The 19,992-nt window shown below is 41.8% G+C and overlaps 1 protein-coding gene across 1 annotated transcript in view; it reads left to right on the plus strand.

Annotated features, from left to right (window-relative positions):
- Positions 1-19,992, plus strand: part of Mboat2 (membrane bound glycerophospholipid O-acyltransferase 2) — a 121,641-nt gene that overhangs the window by 43,732 nt on the left and 57,917 nt on the right. Inside the window, exon 3 of the mRNA XM_090337483.1 lies at positions 4,467-4,544. Within this exon, the coding sequence (XP_090193609.1) occupies positions 4,467-4,544 (78 nt within the window). The remainder of the gene's footprint in view (positions 1-4,466; positions 4,545-19,992) is intronic.

Here is a 19,992-nt window from a genome sequence, read left to right on the forward strand (position 1 = left end):
AGCTCTTCAGCTCAAAGCTATCGCTCTGCTACTTGAGCCACATTACCACTTCTGGTTTTCTAGTGGTTAATGGGAGAGAAGAATCGTACAGACTGTGCCTGGACTGGCTTTGAATCACAGTCCTCAGATCTCAGTCTCTTGAGTAGCTTGGATTATAGACATGAGCCACTAGCACCTGGCTTACTAGTTACTTTTAGCTGAAAACCAATTTAAAAGTTATATTACATACTGATAGACCTCTGATAAGAACGTAGGGTAATGAAATAAAGCACAGACTTAGAAATCAGACAGACCTTGATTGGGTTCAGGTGCCTTGCTCTGACAGTTACGTGACTTTGAATGTATAATTCAACCTGCTGCATTTACCTTCCTCATCTGTAACATGGAATCCAGAATTATTGGGAGAACGAGAAGAAGCCCTTACACTACATACAGGAAGCACAGCTCAGAAGCCAGTCATCCTGAGCAGGGATTGTTGTACAGGCACAGTTGTCTATTGCATGTTGAGTGGTTCTTTTCTTGAACTTTTGGGACCAAAGTGTTTCAGATTTCAGAGTGTTTTGGACTTTGGGAGTATTTGCATAGATTTTATTGGTTCCACATTTCTTTTTCACAGACTTGTAATCAAGAATTCTCCAAAGTCCAAAACATCTTGGGTGGATTTGTGCGTTCTGGATTACTTAAGCCATCTTACCGTCATCTGGCTGGTGGTCCAGATTGTGGGATTTGTGTCTGCTGAGCTTGCTTGCTCCACTGGCAATCTACATTTGATTCACACCTCCAATCAGGAATTTTGCTAGTTATTTTGGAAATGGAGTCTAATTGACTACTCTTCCCTAGCTGGTCCCGAACCACTGTCCCCCAGAGCTTAGCCTTGTGAGTAGATAAGAGTGCAGGTGTGAGTCACTGCACCTGACTTCAGATTACGTATTTTTGTGTTTATCCACTCTTTTTGTTAGTGATTTTCTTTCTGGAAGTATTGGAACTTGAAACCAGGGCCTTATACTTTCTAGGCAGGTGCTGTAGTACTTGAGCCAAAGACATAGCCATTTTTTTTCTCTTGAGCTTTTCAGGCACAGTCTTGAGTTTTTGCCTGGGATAGGATGCAGACCATGACCCTCTTACCTGGAGCCTCCTAAGGAGTAACTGAATTTAGGTACATACCACCATGCCCAGTTGATGGATTGTTCTTACCAACTCTTTGCTGGGGCTGCCCACAAACCTAGAGGCTGCTGCTTCTTTCTTCTTCCTCCTTTCCCTCTTCCTTCCCTCCCTCCCTCCCTCCCTCCCTCCCTTCCTTCCTTTCTTTCTTCTTCTTCAGCTTGAACTCAGGTCCTGAGCACTGTCCTTGGGCTTTCTTAAGGCTAGAGTGCTACCACTTGAGCCACAGCACCACTTTGGGCTTTTTCTATGTATGTGGTGCGTCTTCGTGCACGCTAGGCAAGCACTCTACCACTAGACCAAACTCCCGGCCCCTAGATTCTTCTTGATCTCCACTTCCAAGTAGCTGGGATTACCTGCAGGAATCACTGCTTATAAGCTGTTTTTCATGTGGTGTAGAAGAAGCTACTTACTAGTGCATCTGTTTCTAGACTAGAAGCTCTTTGAGGATAGAGACTGTTCCATCCACTGTCTGGTCCATTAAATTGTCATAAAATAGACATTCACTGGTAAGGGGTGTGCTTAACTGGCATGTAGTAGGCCTTTGGTTTGACCCCCAGCACTGCCAAAAACTAAACAGAAAAATGCCGTTATTCAGCAGTGATTAGTTAGTTGAATAATTAACAGAGCTTCTGACCTTTTAAAAACTTGTGCATTATTTTGCTAGAAATACATTTTATATCTATCTGTAGTGTGACTTAAAATGCAACACAAATATAATGTATTATCTAAAAGTAAATTAACCTCTTTGGGACAAGCATTGTTTTATTTTTTAAGTATTAAGCAGTTTGGAAGAAATGTGATGTATATTTTACCATATCCCATCCCTTGAAGAACTGGCCAATGGAAAGTTGGCCAGAAACAACTGGAGTTTTTATATCATTTGGGGCACTAACTAGGCATGTGATCTTAGCAACTGTGAAACAATGAGGTTAGATAGAATGGATCTGAAAAGCCTTTTTAAGTTCTACTTTGATAAAGCTTAATCATTACGTGGTTTTTGTGACAGCCCAGTGAATAATTTTCATGTGTTTTCTCATAATCCTGAAATAGTTTAAATGGATATTATATATTTATGATGTCCATATTTCTAATTAGGATAGGTTGAGTAGCTTAGTACAAGAAAGTTTGAAAGCTCAATGCTTTTACTGAATAGAAAAGTAACTTGATGCTTGGTGGGAGGTCAACAAGACAGAGCAAGCAGGTCAGTGCTGATAAGCTGGTATTATCGCAGGAGCAAAGGCTTATCCAATAGCTAGCTACCTAAATGTTGCATTGCCTGCAAAAGATTTGCCAGACATGCCATCTGAGGGGTAGTACTGCTGGAGAAATCAAACTGCTAGCTTCCAAGTTGTCCTGTGTCCTTAGGTTACAATGGCATTTTTTTTTTTTTTTTTTTGCCAGTCCTGGGACTTGAAGTTGGCCCGAGCACTGTTCTTGGGATTTCTTGAGGCAAGGCTTGAACCACAGCACCACTTCCAGCCTTTTCTGTGTATATGGTACTAGGGAATTGAACCCAGGGCTTCATGCATACTAGGCAAACACTCTACCACTAGACCACACACCAGGTGCTACAATGGCATTTTATTCATACAGGAAGAAAAATTCTGCAGTAGCACTTAACAATATTTTTATTTTTTAGGATAAGTAGCTTTTATGAGTTCTATTTTTCTCAGTGTTCTTAAAGTATCAGTTCCTTTTTCCATGTCACACCTGTTAGTGAAGAGGAGGTAGATCATTTCCTAAAGTATTTTAATCATGACGAATTTGTTTTAAAAACATCCTTCTGTTTCAGTTTGTACTGTGTAAAGTTTTCTGCCTCCTCATAGCTCTCTGATTATAGCAGCATTCCAGTTCATTGTGGTTGTGTGTGTGTATGTGTGTGTGCGCGTGTGCGTGCATGCACTCATCCTGCAAGGGGGAGTGCAGACACAATGACCTTCTCTGTTTACTGGGTAAAGTAAATTTCTTCTACGAGTCTGCTTTGGAGCTTATTATTCCCTTCTTAGTGTAGATCTGGAGTGTAAAAATATAGCTTACTCATAATGTGTCAAAAAATTTAAACAACCAAGCTGGTTGATGGCTCATGCCTATAATCCTAGCTACTCAGGAGGCTCAGATCTGAGGATCCCAGTTCAAAGCCAGCCTGGACACTAAAGTCTGTGAGACTCTTAGCTCTAATTAACCACCAGAAAACTGGAAGTGGTGCTGTGGCTCAAGGAGTAGGGCAGTAGCCTTGAGCTGAAGAGCTCAGGGACAGTGCCCAGGCCCAGAGTTCAAACTCCATGACCGTCCCCCCCCCCAAAAAAAAATTAAATAACTAGAGGTTATTAAACCTGGAGGTGTCTGTTATTACGTAATGAATAAGTTAAAAAGTAATTTTAACGATAGGTTAAGACCCTTATTAATAAACTGTGTATAATGATTTGAATTTTGTTTTTTTTGCCAGTCTTGGGCTAGAGCTGTACCACTAGAGCCTCAGCTTCACTTCCGGCTTTTTTCTATGTATGTGGTACCAAGGAATTAAACCCGGGTCTTTGTGCATGCTAGGCAAGCACTCTATCACTAGGCTAAACTCCCGGCCCCAATTTGAAAAATTTTTATCATAAGCTATGCCCCCTATGTATAATTGCAGGGACAATTTGGGTTGATTTTAGTCCCTGAGATCCAAATTGTACTTTGCCTAAATTTTGTGATTTCTGCACCAAAATGAAGTACTATGCCATGTAAGTTACAATCTTGTAATAGATGTACATTGCAGAAAGTTAAGAAATGACTAGATTTATGTTATATTTTAAGGATAGATTTTTAAAGATTAAAGATATTTAAGGATTTTAAAGATTAAAGATATTTAAGGATTTGGGTATTTCTTAGGAAACATTTTGATTTTTAGTTCTTTTGTTGTTTTATGAGTACTGTTCAAAAGATAAAAGCAGAATATAAAGTATATATTGGAGAAGTTTTTTGGGGAGATAACTGATATTCTATCAGAGCTTTACTGAAATCCACGTTTCTTACTTTTTTGTAAGTCATTGTTCCTTGAATTAGGAAGAAAGCGGTAATCCTTGAGCCACATAATCCCACACTGCTTTCCTCTTGCTGGGAGATGTGGACACCCTGGGCACAGCTTGGGGAAGGTTTTGTTTTTCCAGCTCTTAGGGCCTGCAGTATGAGACGCCCTCTCCAGGTGTTCCCTGGTTTTGAACATAGGAATATGTTGGGTTATACGAAATATTTTTAAACTTAAACTATTGGAAGCTGATGTTTGTGACTTCTTCTCACCATACTCTTCTTGCCTTTTCTAGGTATGCCTTACATTTTCTTGTACAAAGTGGGATTTCCTACTGCATCATGATTGTGATAGGAGTGGAGAGCATGCACAAGTGAGTGTTCAGTTTGTTCACATGTACATGTGCATTGCATTTAATAGAATGTTATTTATTACACTAAAATAGTTATATGTTGTAATAGTTTCTTAAGGAACTGCCACTAATATAAAAACTATTGTATTGTTGTGCATCATTTCTTTGCTTACTTAAAGCAAAGCTTTTCAACCTCAGCACTGCTGACATTTTAGGGTGGATAGTCCCTGATATTCAGGACTGTGGGATATTTAGTAGTATCCCTGACTTCTTCTACCTATTGGATGCTCTATCATCCACACTCATCTGAGAGGTGACAACCTTAAGTGTTTCTGGAGGTTTTCAGATGTCACTTGAGGGCAGGATTGCTTCTAGTTAACGACACCTGGCTTAGTCTATAGATGATACAGAGGAGAAATGGACTGAAGTAAATAAATTGGAGAGGTTTAGAAGGAATGAGTGAGTGATAGGAAGCATAGGAAAGTGTCAAGGCTATACCAGGCTCTCTAATTGAACAATAAAAGGGACATAGCACTGTTTGCTGAGTGTGCTGATCAGATAGAACATTTTAGATGACTATTCAGTTCCTAGCACAGTGATTTTCTGAGTAAATGAATGTTGACTTTAAAGTAGTTGAGAGTTGCATAATGGAAACTGGTACCTAGTTAGACAGGTGGTAGGAGGGAGGTCGCTGGTCTAGACATGTGAATTTGGGAGCAGAATTTAAAAAAGATACTTGGTTGAAATTCAAGGAAGAGTATATAGCATTCTAAATATTGCTGGGTATTCTGTAATACTAACATGGATACCTGACAAAACATTATTTCTGAACTCTGAAACACATGGCTATACGAGTTTTGCATAAGGAATCGGATCCCTAGCTTTGTGTCTTCTGTGTTTTGTTATTACTGCTTATCCCCTCTGTGGCGATGTGCTGTTGTGTTAGGCTTTTCTAGAGGAGCAGAGTAGGATTTAGTAGAATGGGTTATACTGTTGATGGCAGGATATAGTCCTTCAGTGACTATGCATGCTGGAGAGCCAGGGAATCCTCATATCTTCTCAGTCTAAGAAGCTAGAAGCCTCAGAACAAGGGACCCTTGTCCCTTGATGCAGCCCTAGTGTACGGTTACAGAGCTGGAAGTTCCCTGGAGAATCACTGGCAAGAGTCTGTGTTGACTGGAGAAGCTGGACTGTAGTGATAGATAGCAATGGAGGTACTCACTCAGGGAAAGTGGACCAGCTTGGGCTTCTGACTTCCTCCTTTCTCCCTTTGTTCCATCAGGGCTCCCAGCCTATTGGATAATGCTAGCCTCATTCAGTGGTTAGTACAACTAAAGAACTGAATGATAGTAATGATAAATTATAATTAAAAGCAATTCAAGATTTTCTTTTCTTTTTTCTTTTTCTGTTTTGTCAGTTGTGGGCTTGAACTCTGGGCCTGGGCATTGTCCTGAGCTCCTCAGCTCAAGGCTATCGCCCTACCTCTCGAGCCACAGCACCACTTCTGGTTTTCTGGTGGTTAAGTGGAGATAAGAGTCTCATGGTTTTTAAGTGCCTGGGCTGGCTTTGAACTGTAATCCTCAGATCTCAGCCTCCTGAGTAGCTAAGATTACAGGTGTGAGCCACCGTGTCCAGCTTTGAGGTTGATTTTCTGAGATGTATTTGTCTCCCTAATTCTAGTGCAAGATCACTTGTTGGTTTTGTGGCAGATAGGAATCCTGTAAGGATGGTTTAGTGTTTTTTGGCTCATGCATATATTCATTTTATTTATTTGACCAGCTTTGCTTCCTTTCACTCTGTGCTGGGCCCTGTTGTGCAGCTTCTTCCCTCATGGACTTGGGTCTTGGCATAGGAAGTCTGTTTATAGTCATATGCCAGGATCTCTGGTGAGTGGAGAGTTTGTAGGAGTAACCCATCTAAGCAGCAGGGAACGTAGGCAAGACCTTCCTGGATGACATGGAACATACATTTGAGTCAAGGGCCCTGGCTGGCTGAAGAGGTAGTAAGAAAATACTGTGCATAGTACAGTCAGCTTGCTAGATACCTGGTCTGAAGGGTGGCGAGGAGGATGGCAAGGTGAGGGCAAGAGAGGAGATCTGGCCGGCATAGAGATGGGACCATGCTCTTCCATCTCAAAGTATCTTTGAATTCCCTTTCCTTTCCTTTGGCTGAGTACACTGTGGCATGTTCTTCAGACAAAAATATGCAGCACAGATATTTCCAGTGCTGAAAAATATAGAACTGAGCCGGGTGCTGGTAGCTCACACCTGTAATCCTAGTTACTCAGGAGGCTGAGATCTGAGGAACAAGGTTCAAAGCCAGCCCAGGCACAAAAGGACCCGAGACCCTTATCTCCAATTAACCTCTAGAAAACGGGAAGTAGGGAAGGGTAGGGGGATAGCCTTGAGCTGAAGAGTTCAGGAATAGCACCCAGGCTCAGAGGTAGGGTGGTAACCCTGAGCTGAAGGGCACAGGGACAGTGCCCAGACCAAGTTCAAGCCCTATGGCCCACCAAAAAAAAAAAAAGTAAATTCCGCCCCCCCCCTCTTTCTCTCTCTCTCTCCCCCGCCCTTCTTATCCCCATTCCCTTTCCCTACCTTGGTTCTTTTTGTTCTTTTGAAGCAGTCTTGCTAGCCTTAAACTCATTCTTCTGAGTGCTGCAATTGAAGTCATATATTACCATCCCTGAATTTACATTCTTTTTTATACCTAGCATTTATCTGGTATATATGATTTAGAATGAATGTGTCTTATAAAATATGATCTGGTTATGGGAATAATCCCTGCATGTTGGAATGTATTCTTCAATGCATGATACAACTAGCTGTCAGACTTATGCTCTAGCAGGCATATTTCCCCCAACGTCTCCCTGCCCCCAGCCTGTGCCTGCAATCCTCCTGCCTCCACCTCCCAGGTCACTGGGTGCCATGTGTAACACTGTGCCCTTTTCCATACCAGGGGGAGAGCAGAGCATCTGGCACACGGAGGGTCCTCAGTAGGCATTTGTCCACATAGTAAGTTTAGGATGTAATCTGTTTTCTTCATCCTCCACCAACCCCTCTTCCTTGTTCTTATGGTCTAGCTTCCTTCCTTCCCTGGAAAGCATTCGGTCTCCTCCTTTCGTAGGCTTTGCCCTCCTCTCTTTCTTCTTTCTCTCTTGCTGGTCTTTTTCAGATATTAGCTTAGCCTTCACATTATGCCATAGCAGTCACACCTTGCTTGTTTTATTTTCTTGGTGTGATATGGTACTAGGAGGTAATGTGTTTGCAGTAGGTGTCAATGAGGGAAAGAAGGCAAAGTGCATGATTTCTGCATGGCAGGCATATTCTGTCAGTGTCCTAGAGCTTTTGCTGTTTGGCCACGGCTTTTACCTAAGCCTTTGGGCCTTAGGAATATAGCCATTGCTTATGCCCTGTCTCCTCCTGCCCCTAAGCTGTGTCTACCTGGATTGCCTCCTGCTATACTCCCATCACTGTTTTCAGAGATGAAGACAGGGACCCCTGTACTCTCATCTCTGTTCTCTGGACTAGGATGGGGTCACAGGGCATCCCTTTCCACCTTGTTGAAGAGGGAAGGAAGAAGCACATGGATCAGGCATACCCGTCGGCATTGAAATAGCATTTTTTCCAGAGGAGGGGCACTGCAAGGCCTGGCTTTGGTATTATAATATGCTAAATAATTCCTTTGTGCATGGATGTGGGAATCAAACACGCTTCTTGTATTTCATTTTTTTGTTTTTTAATTTTTCTGTGGGAAAAATAATCTCACATTTTTAGAATAGCACAAGATAACTGCTATTATTTATATAGCAGAAATGTGGAATAGTTAAAACAAGAATGGGAAAGCCCATTAGCCTTGAGAAATCAAGCTGGAATATTCTCCTTGTGTGTTCCGCACCTGTATGCCCTCATTTGGACCACCTCATTGTGTGCCACGGATTCAAATCTCAGAAGTACCGGCAAGGCCAGGCCTTCCCCGCCCTCAGAGACAGTCACGCCGGCAGCCGAGAGCCAGGATGGTAAAAGAGACTGACTCTGTCACCTCGTGGAGCTTGAGCCAGTCTGCCACCACAGCATGGTCACTGCCCCCAATGAAGGCTGAGAAGGAGGGCAACTGACTGAGAAAAAATCATGCTATGTATTGGCCACCAGCTGGTAGGACAAAGCAGTGTGACCATTCATGCAAAAGTACTGTTATTTTAAAACATTGGGAAGTATTAAAAAGATGTTTTCCTCAGAAGCCTGTTTGTTGATGATAAAATTGGATGGCACACTAAGACCCAAGAAAAAGATCAAGTTCAACGTGTGGCTTTCATCAGGTAACTGTAGCTGCTGCTTTTGTGAGCCCTGGTGTAGAACGAGACACATGAATTGCATCCATATGGCTTTGGAACTTTGGCCTGTGGGCCTTGGTTGGATTAATTCAGTCTCTAGGCTGAGTAGCACAGTGCCTGTATACATTATGGTATGGGAATCAGGGAAGCTTTCATACTTTTAAAGGACTTGGACATCAAGGAGAGGTATTTAAATTCTGGATGAGAAGCTTTCAGAGCTTGTAAGTATTGTTTCTGTCATCTTTGCTTCTGTGAACTGCTTACTTTGGTTCACAATCTGAACTCTTTGGCAGGAGAGTTTACTTGCTTTTCATTCAGTGAGTTCAGAAAGTGAGATGTCAGCTCTCTTTTATTCTACCAAGTGGCTCTTTATGGCTTTTACTCTGAACCTTGTTTTGAAAACCTGTTTTTTTTTTTCAGGGAGGGCGGGAGGTGCTGGATTTTAGTCCTGGTATTTAAGAGATTCCCAGGTAGCTGGGCCAGCTCAGCTTGCTGGGGTTGCTTATGTGGCTTTTGGAATGTGCTCTGCCTTTCTTATTACTTTCTTCCTCCCAGGCAAAGTGGAGTGGATCTAGGGGAAGGAGAGGCAGCTTTAGCTGATGTGACCTAAGTCTCAACCCACCATATCCAGAAGGGCAGATAGTACCAGGATCCACTTTCACATTTTTTGCCATTTCTAATACACTTCCTATACCATGGCTTCCTAGATTGAAAAACAAATACATTGCCTCTACTAGGAATGAAACATAGTCTTGTAATTGTTACCTGGTCATTAGAAGCCATGAACCATTTGAGGAATTGTCCTGAGGCTGATTAGCAGAGGTTAGTGGCTCAGCAGGAACTTGGTGGGAAAAAAATATTAATGTCTGAGGAGTTCTGTGATTTCATGAGCAATTACAAGGTAGCAGGAAGGAAAGTAGACCAGGATTTTTTTTTTCTTTATAGACCATATTTTAAGGCTTTCAGTGATTTGGAACAAAGGGATAGGCCTGTGGGAATTTCTGATATTAAGGCTGGATTTCAGTAGAAAACTATAGTTTTGAGTTCTTAAAGTGATTTTTAATATTACTGTATCCTCATAATAATTCATGTTTCAGCAGTTACTATGTACCAGTCATTGAGTTAAGTTCAAATGCTGTCACTCTGCCTAGCCACAGCCCACAGGGATAGGGGTGTTCCATTCATTTCACTAATACAGTCAATCCCTAGAGTGGAGGCTCTAAGGTATGAACCAGGTGAATCTGGTTTCACGTGAGCCCGTTCTTTTTTTTTAAATTACATCATATTATTTCTATGCATGAACTATTAAAATTACATGAATATGTCATTGAACAAGTACCCTACAGCCTGGGTGCTATCTCTGAGCTTCTTTTGCATTCTACCACTTGAGCCACAGTGCCACTTCTGGCTTTTGTGAGTAGTTTATTGGAGATAAGAGTCTCATGGACTTTCCTGGGTTGGCTTCAAACTGCCATCCTGAGGTCTTTGCCTCCTGAGTAGCTAGGACTATAGGTATGAACCACCCACACCTAGCTTATGTAGTACTTTAATGTCAGTTGATTAAAAATATTTTAAAATACTTTTAGATAAACTAACTTCAGGGAAAAATAGCGACTTTATTATTAACTTATTAAATAATCCTTTTTTTTTTTTTAAAACACAATCTAAGTGTCCCAGGCTGTTTTAAATCTTTCAATCACCAGGTCTCGCCTTCCTGGATGCTGTAATCAGGCAGGCATCACCATGTCCAGCCAAAACAATAGTTGTTATGTAGAGCGTATTTATGGAAAGGTAGAGACAGGGATACAGAGGAAATAGTTAATGACTGAGAACTGTGTGTGCTTCGCCTTCCAACATCTGTTATAGCATTTGAGATAGTACCTGGCATATAGCAAGCCTTCCATAAGAGGGCTGATCTTTTCCTAGTGTTGTTTCTCTCCCGATCGATACCTTGGGTGCATTATTGCTCTGCAGTTCCGCCCATTTCATTTGTTCATTGCTTTGTACTGCCTCCCGCATTACTCTTGCCAGCTGGTCCCTGGCCTCTGTTCTGTCTTGTGCTCTGCTGCCTAGGGGTTATTTTGGGGCATCTGTGTGATCATGATTCTTTCTAGCTTTGAACTCTGGACATCTGCTGCTGTAGGGGAAGGGAGGTGGGCAGCCTGCCTTTCCACTCTGTTTCCAGCACTGGCCCTCAGCCTCAGTGGTCATAATGAACCATTTATAGTTGCACACACACTGCTACTGTTTTACACTTGTGCTGTCTTTCCCATCCCTATCCCGTCTGTGACCTCTGTAGGAAGCCTCTTCTCCTTTCCCAGTGGAATGGATCATTGCTACTTTGCTGCTTACAAAGCTGGGTCTTTCCCGTGCTGTCATACTATGCTGAATGCTCTGCACTTGCTCTCAGGGTCAGCCAGCCCCTAGCACCACACTACCCTCTCATCCTTACATCATTAGTTTGGCCACTGTATCCTCTTTGAGCCCCAGTTTCCCAGTTAGTTAGTTAGGAGGGGTAGCAATACCTCCTAGGATGCAGTGAAAATGAAAGGAGTCACTATCTCATTGCATACAAGATGCCGTTGATTTTTGTGCTGTATCTCTAAAAACGATTGTGTACCATCACTCGTAGGGGATTCTTGATGGAAAAATATGTGTGAGGCACAGTGGTGTGCCACGTGGGCAGAACCTCTGTCTACATCCTGGGCTTGCACTGAGTCCTGCTCCATGTCGCAGCCCTAGGACCTCATCCTGCTGACAGTGATACATGATGTAAACACACGGTTGGATCCAGGGAAGGATCCACTCCCATGCTCACCATTTTCCTTGCACATAATTCTTCCATGCTCCGCTTTCTAAGAGGCTCTCCCTGGCTTAGCATGTAATGTCTTTTTCCTCTTCCCACTTCCTGGATCATTTGCATTATGAGCCAAACAAAACGTGGGATGCAAAGGACCGTGGTTTTTCTAGTTGCCTTTGCCTTCAGGTTTTAATTTTAATTTTTTAATTGCTATTATAAAGGGGATATACAGAGGGGTCTACAGTTTCCTAAGTCAGGCAATGAGTACGTTTCCTTTTTGGATAATGTCACTTCTTCCCTCCTTCTCATCCCCTCCTATACATGGTATAGTTCATTTCAACATAGTGGCTAGTGAGTACCACTACTGCATTTGTTCACCTTTTGTCCCTCCATTTCTGTGCCCCCTTATCTTCCCAGAGATTTAATTATTTGAATTATTATAAAATTATTTCCTCCCTACTTTCTACCTACTCCTGAATAGCTAGGATTATAGGTATGAGGCACCAGCACCCAGAAACCAGATGTAGGTTTTTGTTTTTTTGTTTTTTATTTTTCTTTGCCAGTCCTGGGCTTGGGCTCAGGGCCTGAGCACTGTCCTTGGACTTTCACAAGGCTAGAGCTCTACCACTTGAGCCTCAGCACCACTTCTGGCTTTTTTCTATGTATGTGGTACCGAGGAATTGAACCCAGGTCTTCTTGCATGCCAGGCAAGCACTCTACCACTAGGCCAAACTCCTGGCCCCCAGATGTAGTTTGTGATGTTGCTAAAAGTTTTAGCTTTTATACATGTATATTGAGATATTAGAAGAGATTGCTAATGAGACGATATTTATTATAATTATTGTTATTATTGTTATTATTATTATTATTATTATTATTTGGACTAATGCTCTACCACTTGAGTCACAACACTGCTTCTGGCCTTTTCTGTGTATGTGGTACCGAGGAATTGAACCTGGGTCTGTGTGCATGCTAGGCAAGCACTCTACCACTAGGCTAACCTGAGATGATATTTTAGATTATAGTCAAAGGCCTTGAGTCTTGATATGAATTATGATATTAGTATAGTATTTTTATTTTTTGTCAGTCATGGGGTTTGAATTCTTGGTTTGGGCACTGTCCTTGAGCTCTTCAGCTCAAGGCTAGCACTCTACCACTTGAGCCACAATGTCACTTCCGGTTTTCTGGTGATTAACTGGAGGTAAGAATCTCACAGGCTCTTGTACCTGGGCTGGCTGGCTTTGAATAGAGATCCTCAGATCTCAGCCTCCTGAGTAGTTAGGATTACAGGCGTGAGCCACCATACTGGCTATAGTATGCTTTTGTTTATCATCTAAAGGACAAAATAATCTTGTTTAAGGTGAGCAGGCCATTTTATTTGTGTATTGGAATCAACTTCAAAATTTTATTTGTAAACAATTAAACGACTATTACATTACGCACCCAGGTATGGGCATGAAAAAAAAAAACTTCCATTTTTAAAACAGAACCAAACATTGGAAAATAGCTAGGTAGCTTGGTTCATTGTCTGCATCAGGAGACAAAGTGGCTTGAGGAAAGAATTTGACTCCAAGTGTTAATGTCATTTTGGGTCTTGTATAGTGAATATAGCTAAGACCCCCCCCCTTTTTTTTTCTAATGGCTAGGGAGTTTGTAAAAATAAACAAACAAAATCCCGTTTGGCTTTTATTAAGTGTACAACTCCTAAAATCTTTCTATTCTTACTGAGGAAACACCTGGTGTCAGACAAGGAGGACATATAACCCAGAAAGCCTTTGACTTCTGAGGGTAGCAGTTTTTATTGAGGGACTGTGAGATGATCTGCAAATCTCAAGGAAAGACTCAAGGGTGTCAGTAGACATCAGAATCAGTCTATTCAGGAAAAAGTCTACTGTTCAGTAAACTGGCATCCTGCAGGCTGTGAGTCATATAGATACATTCTTTCATTCAGAAGGTGGTTTCTTCACTCTGTTGGTTCTTTCCCTATGCAGGAGTTTTACTTTGATGAAATCCCATTGTCTGTTTTTGCTTTTGTTGCTTTGCTTCTGAGAGTCTTAAAAAATAAAAATAGAACTGTCATATGACCCAGAGTCCCATTACTAATTATACATCCAAAGGAAATAAACATCAATCTGTCAACTATCAGCCAGGCTTTGGTAGTTAATGCCTGCAATCCTAGCTACTTAGTAGGTTGTGGTCTGAAACCAGTCCAGACAGAAAAGACCATGAGACTCTTATCCCAGATTATACAGAAAAAAAGCTGAAAGTGACAGTGTGGCTCAAGTGATAGAGCCTCAGTCTTGAAGCAAAATAGCCAAGGACTTAGCCAAGCCTAAGTCCTGATGCATGCATGCACAAGCATATACACACAATTACCTAATACATGTCAAAATACAGCAAACACTCCTGTGTTTACTGTAGCACTATTCATGGTAGCCAAATATAAAATCAGTTTGTCAATGAACAGATGAGTGGTTACAGAAAGTTTAGGATATATAAGCAGTGCAATAATGTTCAGCCAATTAAAAAAAAAAAAGGGGCTCACGTGTGCAATCCTAGCTACTTAGGAGGCTAAGATTTGAGCATCGTGGTTCAAAGCCACTAAAGAGATTCTTATCTCCAATTAACCATTAGAAAACTGGAAATGGCTCTGTGGCTCAAGGGGTAGGACTGTAGCCTGGAGCTGAAGAGCTCAGGGACAACACCTAGGCCCAGAGTTCAAGCCCCACGACCAACAACAAAGAAAAAAGTGTGACATTCTATTTGTGGAAAACTAATCTCATAGACACAACGAATGGAAGAGTGATTAGCAAAAGCCGAGAAGGGGAAGAAGAGATTGTACAAGTTAAACAGGAGAAATAAATTCAATAGGGATATACTGAGTATTTCAGAATAGTGGGAAAAGAAGATTTGGAAATGTTCTGACCACAAAGAAATAATAAATGTATGAGGTATTGAATATTGGTAAGTACTGTGATTTGGTTATCAACCAAATGTATAAGCATATCAAAATATCATCTATGCCTCATGAATAAGTATAATTATTCAATGTGAAATAAAAACAAAAAAATATGGTGTGATGGTTAGTTGTCCTCCAGAAGACAAAGTGACTGGGACAGAAGAAGGGCCACTGAATCTGTGAAGACAGCTGGGCAGTCTTACAGTGGTGAAGCAGGTGGGGGTGAGTTTTTCTCCAGGAGTGTGGCAGCCTCAGAGATGAGTTTCCACCTGCAGACCTTGGTTTTTCTCTCCCTCTTGGTGTCTGGTAGTTTCCTCACCCCTTGCATAAGTTTCTGACATGCAGGATCTTTGGTGGAACTTGGCTTATCTCCTCAGAAGTAATATGTATGTGCTACTCTATAAAAACCATTCTACTTGATAGATTTTTTTAAGGTATTGATTAGAAAAAGTCACTGCATTTTTTCCTCCAGAAAATGTCTATAAAGCTGGATCAACTCCTATGAACACTTTTTGGGCAAGGCTGGCCAGCAAATGGTATCTCCACTGCCAGAGGCAATTGGCTGGACTTGGAGTGTAGGGGCAGAAAATGTTCACTGGCCAACAGAATGCCTGCGAGCTCTGCTGTCCTGAGCCTTGGTTCTTGCATTTCACAGGGAGATCCTGGAAGTGAGAGAGCCTTAAGACTGCAATCTCCACACAGCGCTGTGACTGCAGGAGCTGGAGAAGCCCTGGGGAGAATAAGAGCTGAGCCGACTTGAAAAGCTAGAACTGTGGATGAGAGCAGATCCTTCACAGAAGCAGGCCCCTCACTGCCTTGAAGCATTTGAACACAGCTCTGTCCATTTACTTGCAGTGTACACAGGGCAACCTCCAGAGTAAAGCTCAAAAGTAAAAGACTTCAAAACATTGAGCAGACCTCGCTGCCATGTACTCTGGGTGAGATATTCAGCAGACTAAGTTCAAGCTAAGAAACAAAACCCAGTACAGCTCGCAAGGAAAAGAGTCAGAATACAGAGTACCTATACTAGGTTATCCAACATGCTCATATATACATATATATATATATATATATATATATATATATATATATATATATACCACACACATACACACACATGGAGAGATACATAAATACAGATAATGTATATACATATACATGTATATGAGAGAAATAGGTTGAGAAAAACTGTCCACTGTCCATTGAAACTTTTCAGATTGCCTGGACATTGGATTTATAGAAAACTTGATAGCAGGGCCAGGAGTTTGGCCTAGTGGTAGAGTGCTTGCCTAGCATGCACGAAGACCCCGGTTCGATCCCTTGGTACCACAAAGAAAAAGCCAGAAGTGGTGCTGTGGCTCTAGCCTTGACAATACCCAAGGACAGTGCTCAGGCCTTCAGTTCAAGCCTTATGACTGGCAAAAAAAAAAAGGCTTATAAAAACTTGATAGCAGCTATTATAAATACACTCAAAGGCTAGGTTCTGGTGACTCCAGCCTGTAACCTGCTCAGGAGGCTGAGATGTGAGGGTCACTGAAGTTCAACTATTTGATTCAAAGCTGGAAGTGAAGCTGTGGCTCAAGTGGTAGAATGACAGTCTTGAGCAAAAAAACTCAGGGACAGCGCCCATGGACTAGAATTAAGAGAAGATAATGATAAGCATAACTAAAGAAATAGGGGATATCACTAATAAAAAAAATAACAACTGTTTAAAAGAACTTCGAAAAGAGTTAAAAAGGAAACCAAGCCAGGTTCTGGTGGCTCATGTCTGTAATCCTACCTCCTCAGGAGGCTGAGATCTGAGGATCACGGTTCAAAGCCAGCCTGGTCACTAAAGTCTAGGAGACTCTTATGTCCAATTAACTACTAGAAAACCAGAAGTGGCACTGTGGCTCCAGGGGTAGGGTGGTAGCCTTGAGCTAAAGAGCTCAGGGACAGCGCCCAGGCCCAGAGTTCAAGCCCCATGATCAGAAATAAAAACAAAACAAGAAACCAAAATGAAAAATTTACTAGACAGCAGACTCTGTAGTTTCACTTTCTTAGGTTTTAGTTACTTGCTAACTTGAATGGTAAATTGTAGAAACAGTCCCTTATCTGACTCGTGCCCCATTTCTGAGTAGTTTGGTGCAGTCTTGCTCCATGTCTCTGGCAAAACCAGCTTTCTCAAGAGTCCATACTCCACTACTACCACGCTCTTGTACTGGCTGTTCTAACCAGAACAGGGACTGGTGTGTTGGCGTGGTGCTTGATTGAAGTAATGGCTCAAAGCATAAGCATGAATTATGCTGGCAATTTGTATATTTCAAGGAGAAGCCATTGTGCACGCCTTGAAATGAAAAGGTCAAAATATTTTGACTTAATAAGGAAAGAAAAGTAATTGTGTGTGGAGATTGCCAAGATATGTGATAAGAACAAATCTTTGTGGAATTGTGAAGAGGAAAGAAATGATTCTAGCTTTTCTATCATACCTCAATTTGAAAAAATTAAGACAGAAAAGCATTATATTTTATGTGTAGAAACAAATCTTTTTTTTTCAGTCCTAGGGCTTGAACTCGGGGCCTGAGCACTGTTCTTGAGCTTTCTCCAGGCTAGAGTTTTACCACTCGAGCCACAGCCCCATTTCTGGTTCTTTCCTTTTTCTTTCTTTCCTTCCTTCCTTCCTTCCTTCCTTCCTTCCTTCCTTCCTTCCTTCCTTCCTTCCTTCCTTCCTTCCTTCCTTCCTTCCTTCCTTCCTTTCTCCCGTCCTGAGCTTGAGCTCAGGGTCTGAACACTGTCCTTGGACTTTCTGAAGGCTACAGCTCTACCACTTGAGCCTCAGCACCACTTCTGGCTATGTATGTGGTACCGAGGAATTGAACCCGGGTCTTTGTGCATGCTAGGCAAGCACTCTACCACTAAGCCAAACTTCTGGCCCCATATAGAAACAATTCTTCGTGTATAGAATATATGTATGTAAATATAATTACTCTCTAGAGTTTTAGACATGTACTCTAGTGGTCTTTGAATGTGTCTTCACTGGATGAAAGGAGCTGACTATATGTGCTTCATAGTGAAAGAATCAGTCTATTTAATAACTCAGCCCCCTGAGTGCTGGCTATATTTTAATAGCCGAGATAATTTCTGAGCAATTTCTGTAAGCCGTGTGTTCTTTCCCATGCCTGGATGGCGTGGGCCAGTCACTTGATGTGGCCTCTTGATGTAGCACCAGGCATTGGAAACAGGAGCACTGGTGCTAATGCCAGTGTCACTGGGAAGACCTACAGCAAGCTTTTGTGAACAAAAGTTCAAATGCTGAACTGTGTAGTGTTGGGCATACATAAGTCAGCAACTTCATCACTTACGATCCTTAAGGACAATGTACTACACGTCACTTTGTTGCTAGACTCTGTGATGAGCAGCTCAGTGGGTTTGTTTACACTGGCACCACTGCAAGCTCTGCAGATACTGAGGAAGGCTCATATGGACTTGACAATGGCTGCAGTGTCTCACAGCTACGAGTTTTTCAGCTCCATTGATAGAGTTGTGGGACCGTTTTTGTATGCACCCTGATTTTGACCAAAACATCAATGCCTGATGTCTGACTGTACACGCGCATGCCTGTGTGCACATGTGCAAATGCACACACACATACACACACATGCAGAGGAGGAGGTTTGTAGTTTTTCCCTGATAAGGTAACTAGTGATTTTTAGGTAATGAAAATTGTTCCTCTAGTTTCTTTTTTTTTCTTCTATTTTTAGCACTTCCTAAATAAGAAGCTATTGTTTAAGATGTATACTATATTTTCTTTGTTTAGGAAAACCTAAGGTATCTGATTGGAGTTTATTTTCTACCTCCCCTTCCGTTCTTCCTTCAGTTGACCAATATCTTTTGTTGTCCTTGTTTTTGTTTTTTTGTGGGTCATGGGGCTTGAACTCTGGACCTGGCCGTTGTCCCTGAGCCCTACCCCTTAAGCCACAACTCTACTCCAGTTTTCTGGTAGTTAACTGGAGTCTCAGGTCCTTTTGGGCCCAGGCTGGCTTTTAACCGTTACCCTCAGATCTCAGCCTCTGAGTAGCTAGTATTACAGGCGTGAGCCATGGTGCCTGGCTCTCAAAATCTTTTTCTACTAAGAAAAAAGAATACAAGGCAATTTACTGCATGTGGTTTTAAACTTAGTATTTAAAAGGACTGAGGTATAAGGCCTAGTATCATTCTCTGTATTAGTGCAATAGCCGGTAAATTTTGTGTAAAGGACCCAGTAGTAAGTGTTTAGAGCTTGATTTCAGCTCTGGCATTGAAGAGACAAGGCAGATTCCAGGAGTAATGGGTGCAGTTCTGACCCAGGTTCATTGAGGAGAGTCTTAAGAAGGCCAGGGTTGGTATTAGGACTGAGTTTATTTACCCTGTATTAGAGTGTTTTGTCACATTCCCTAAAAATAGCTACTTTTTGTGTTCTCCCGAGCCCAATGTTCAGCATGACGTCTAAGTGTGTAGTCATATTCTCAATTACAGTCCAGGTCTTTGTTTCAGCTTTTAGTACATATAAGTACTTAGTACTGAAAATACATTACTTCTGACTGAAAAAAAGTACAGTTTCTTCATATAGCTTTGGCATAGGAATACATTTGTTTCAGGTAGGTTTAGTGTGTCTGTCTCTTGGCTCACATGATCATATAGGAAGGTTCTGCAGAGAGGCGGGTAATTTAAAAAATGCTCAAATCAGAAGGCATGTATTCTCATGTAATAGTAAAGATAGGTCTTAGGAGGTCATAGTTCATCATCGCTACTCTTCATTGTTCAGGTTGTGAACAAATTGTCTGTCCGTATGTCCATCTGGAAGATAAAAAGGCTGTTGAGCAGTGCTTGTACAAACATCAATCTGCTGTCACTTTGTTCCAGGAATTTCACCTTCCTGGGTTTTCCATACTCGGGGGCATTCCAGACTCACTCAGCCCTTTCATCCCAGCAGCTTCTTCTGTTGTGCCCTGTTGCTTTTTGTCAAATCCACAGAAAACCCAGAATCCTGTGGTAATCTGTCCCATCTTCCTGCACTTGCTCTGCTGGCTCTCTGCCACTGGAGCCATGCCTCCAGCTCAGCTTTGTTGTTGCTGTTGTTAATTATGAATAGAGCCAGTCTCATCTACCTGCTGGGGGATAGCCACTTGTGGGTGTTGACCACTTTCTTCTGGAGGTGCCAAGTAGTAAACTGCGTATGCGATAAGTGTTGATTCAGAACAGCAGCATGCAGGCTGAGGGCACGTTTAGATGCTATCAAGGAAAAGTAATCCCTCAGATACGTTGCACAGAGTCATCAGTGAACATGGACAAGCTTCATTAATCATGAATTCTTTAAATAAGAAACTTGAATAATTTTAAGTAATCATCTTTTTTGACT

This window comes from Megascapheus bottae, chromosome 7 (assembly GCF_031878675.1).
Source record: "Megascapheus bottae isolate mThoBot1 chromosome 7, mThoBot2.hap1, whole genome shotgun sequence".
Taxonomy (NCBI): domain Eukaryota; kingdom Metazoa; phylum Chordata; class Mammalia; order Rodentia; family Geomyidae; genus Megascapheus; species Megascapheus bottae.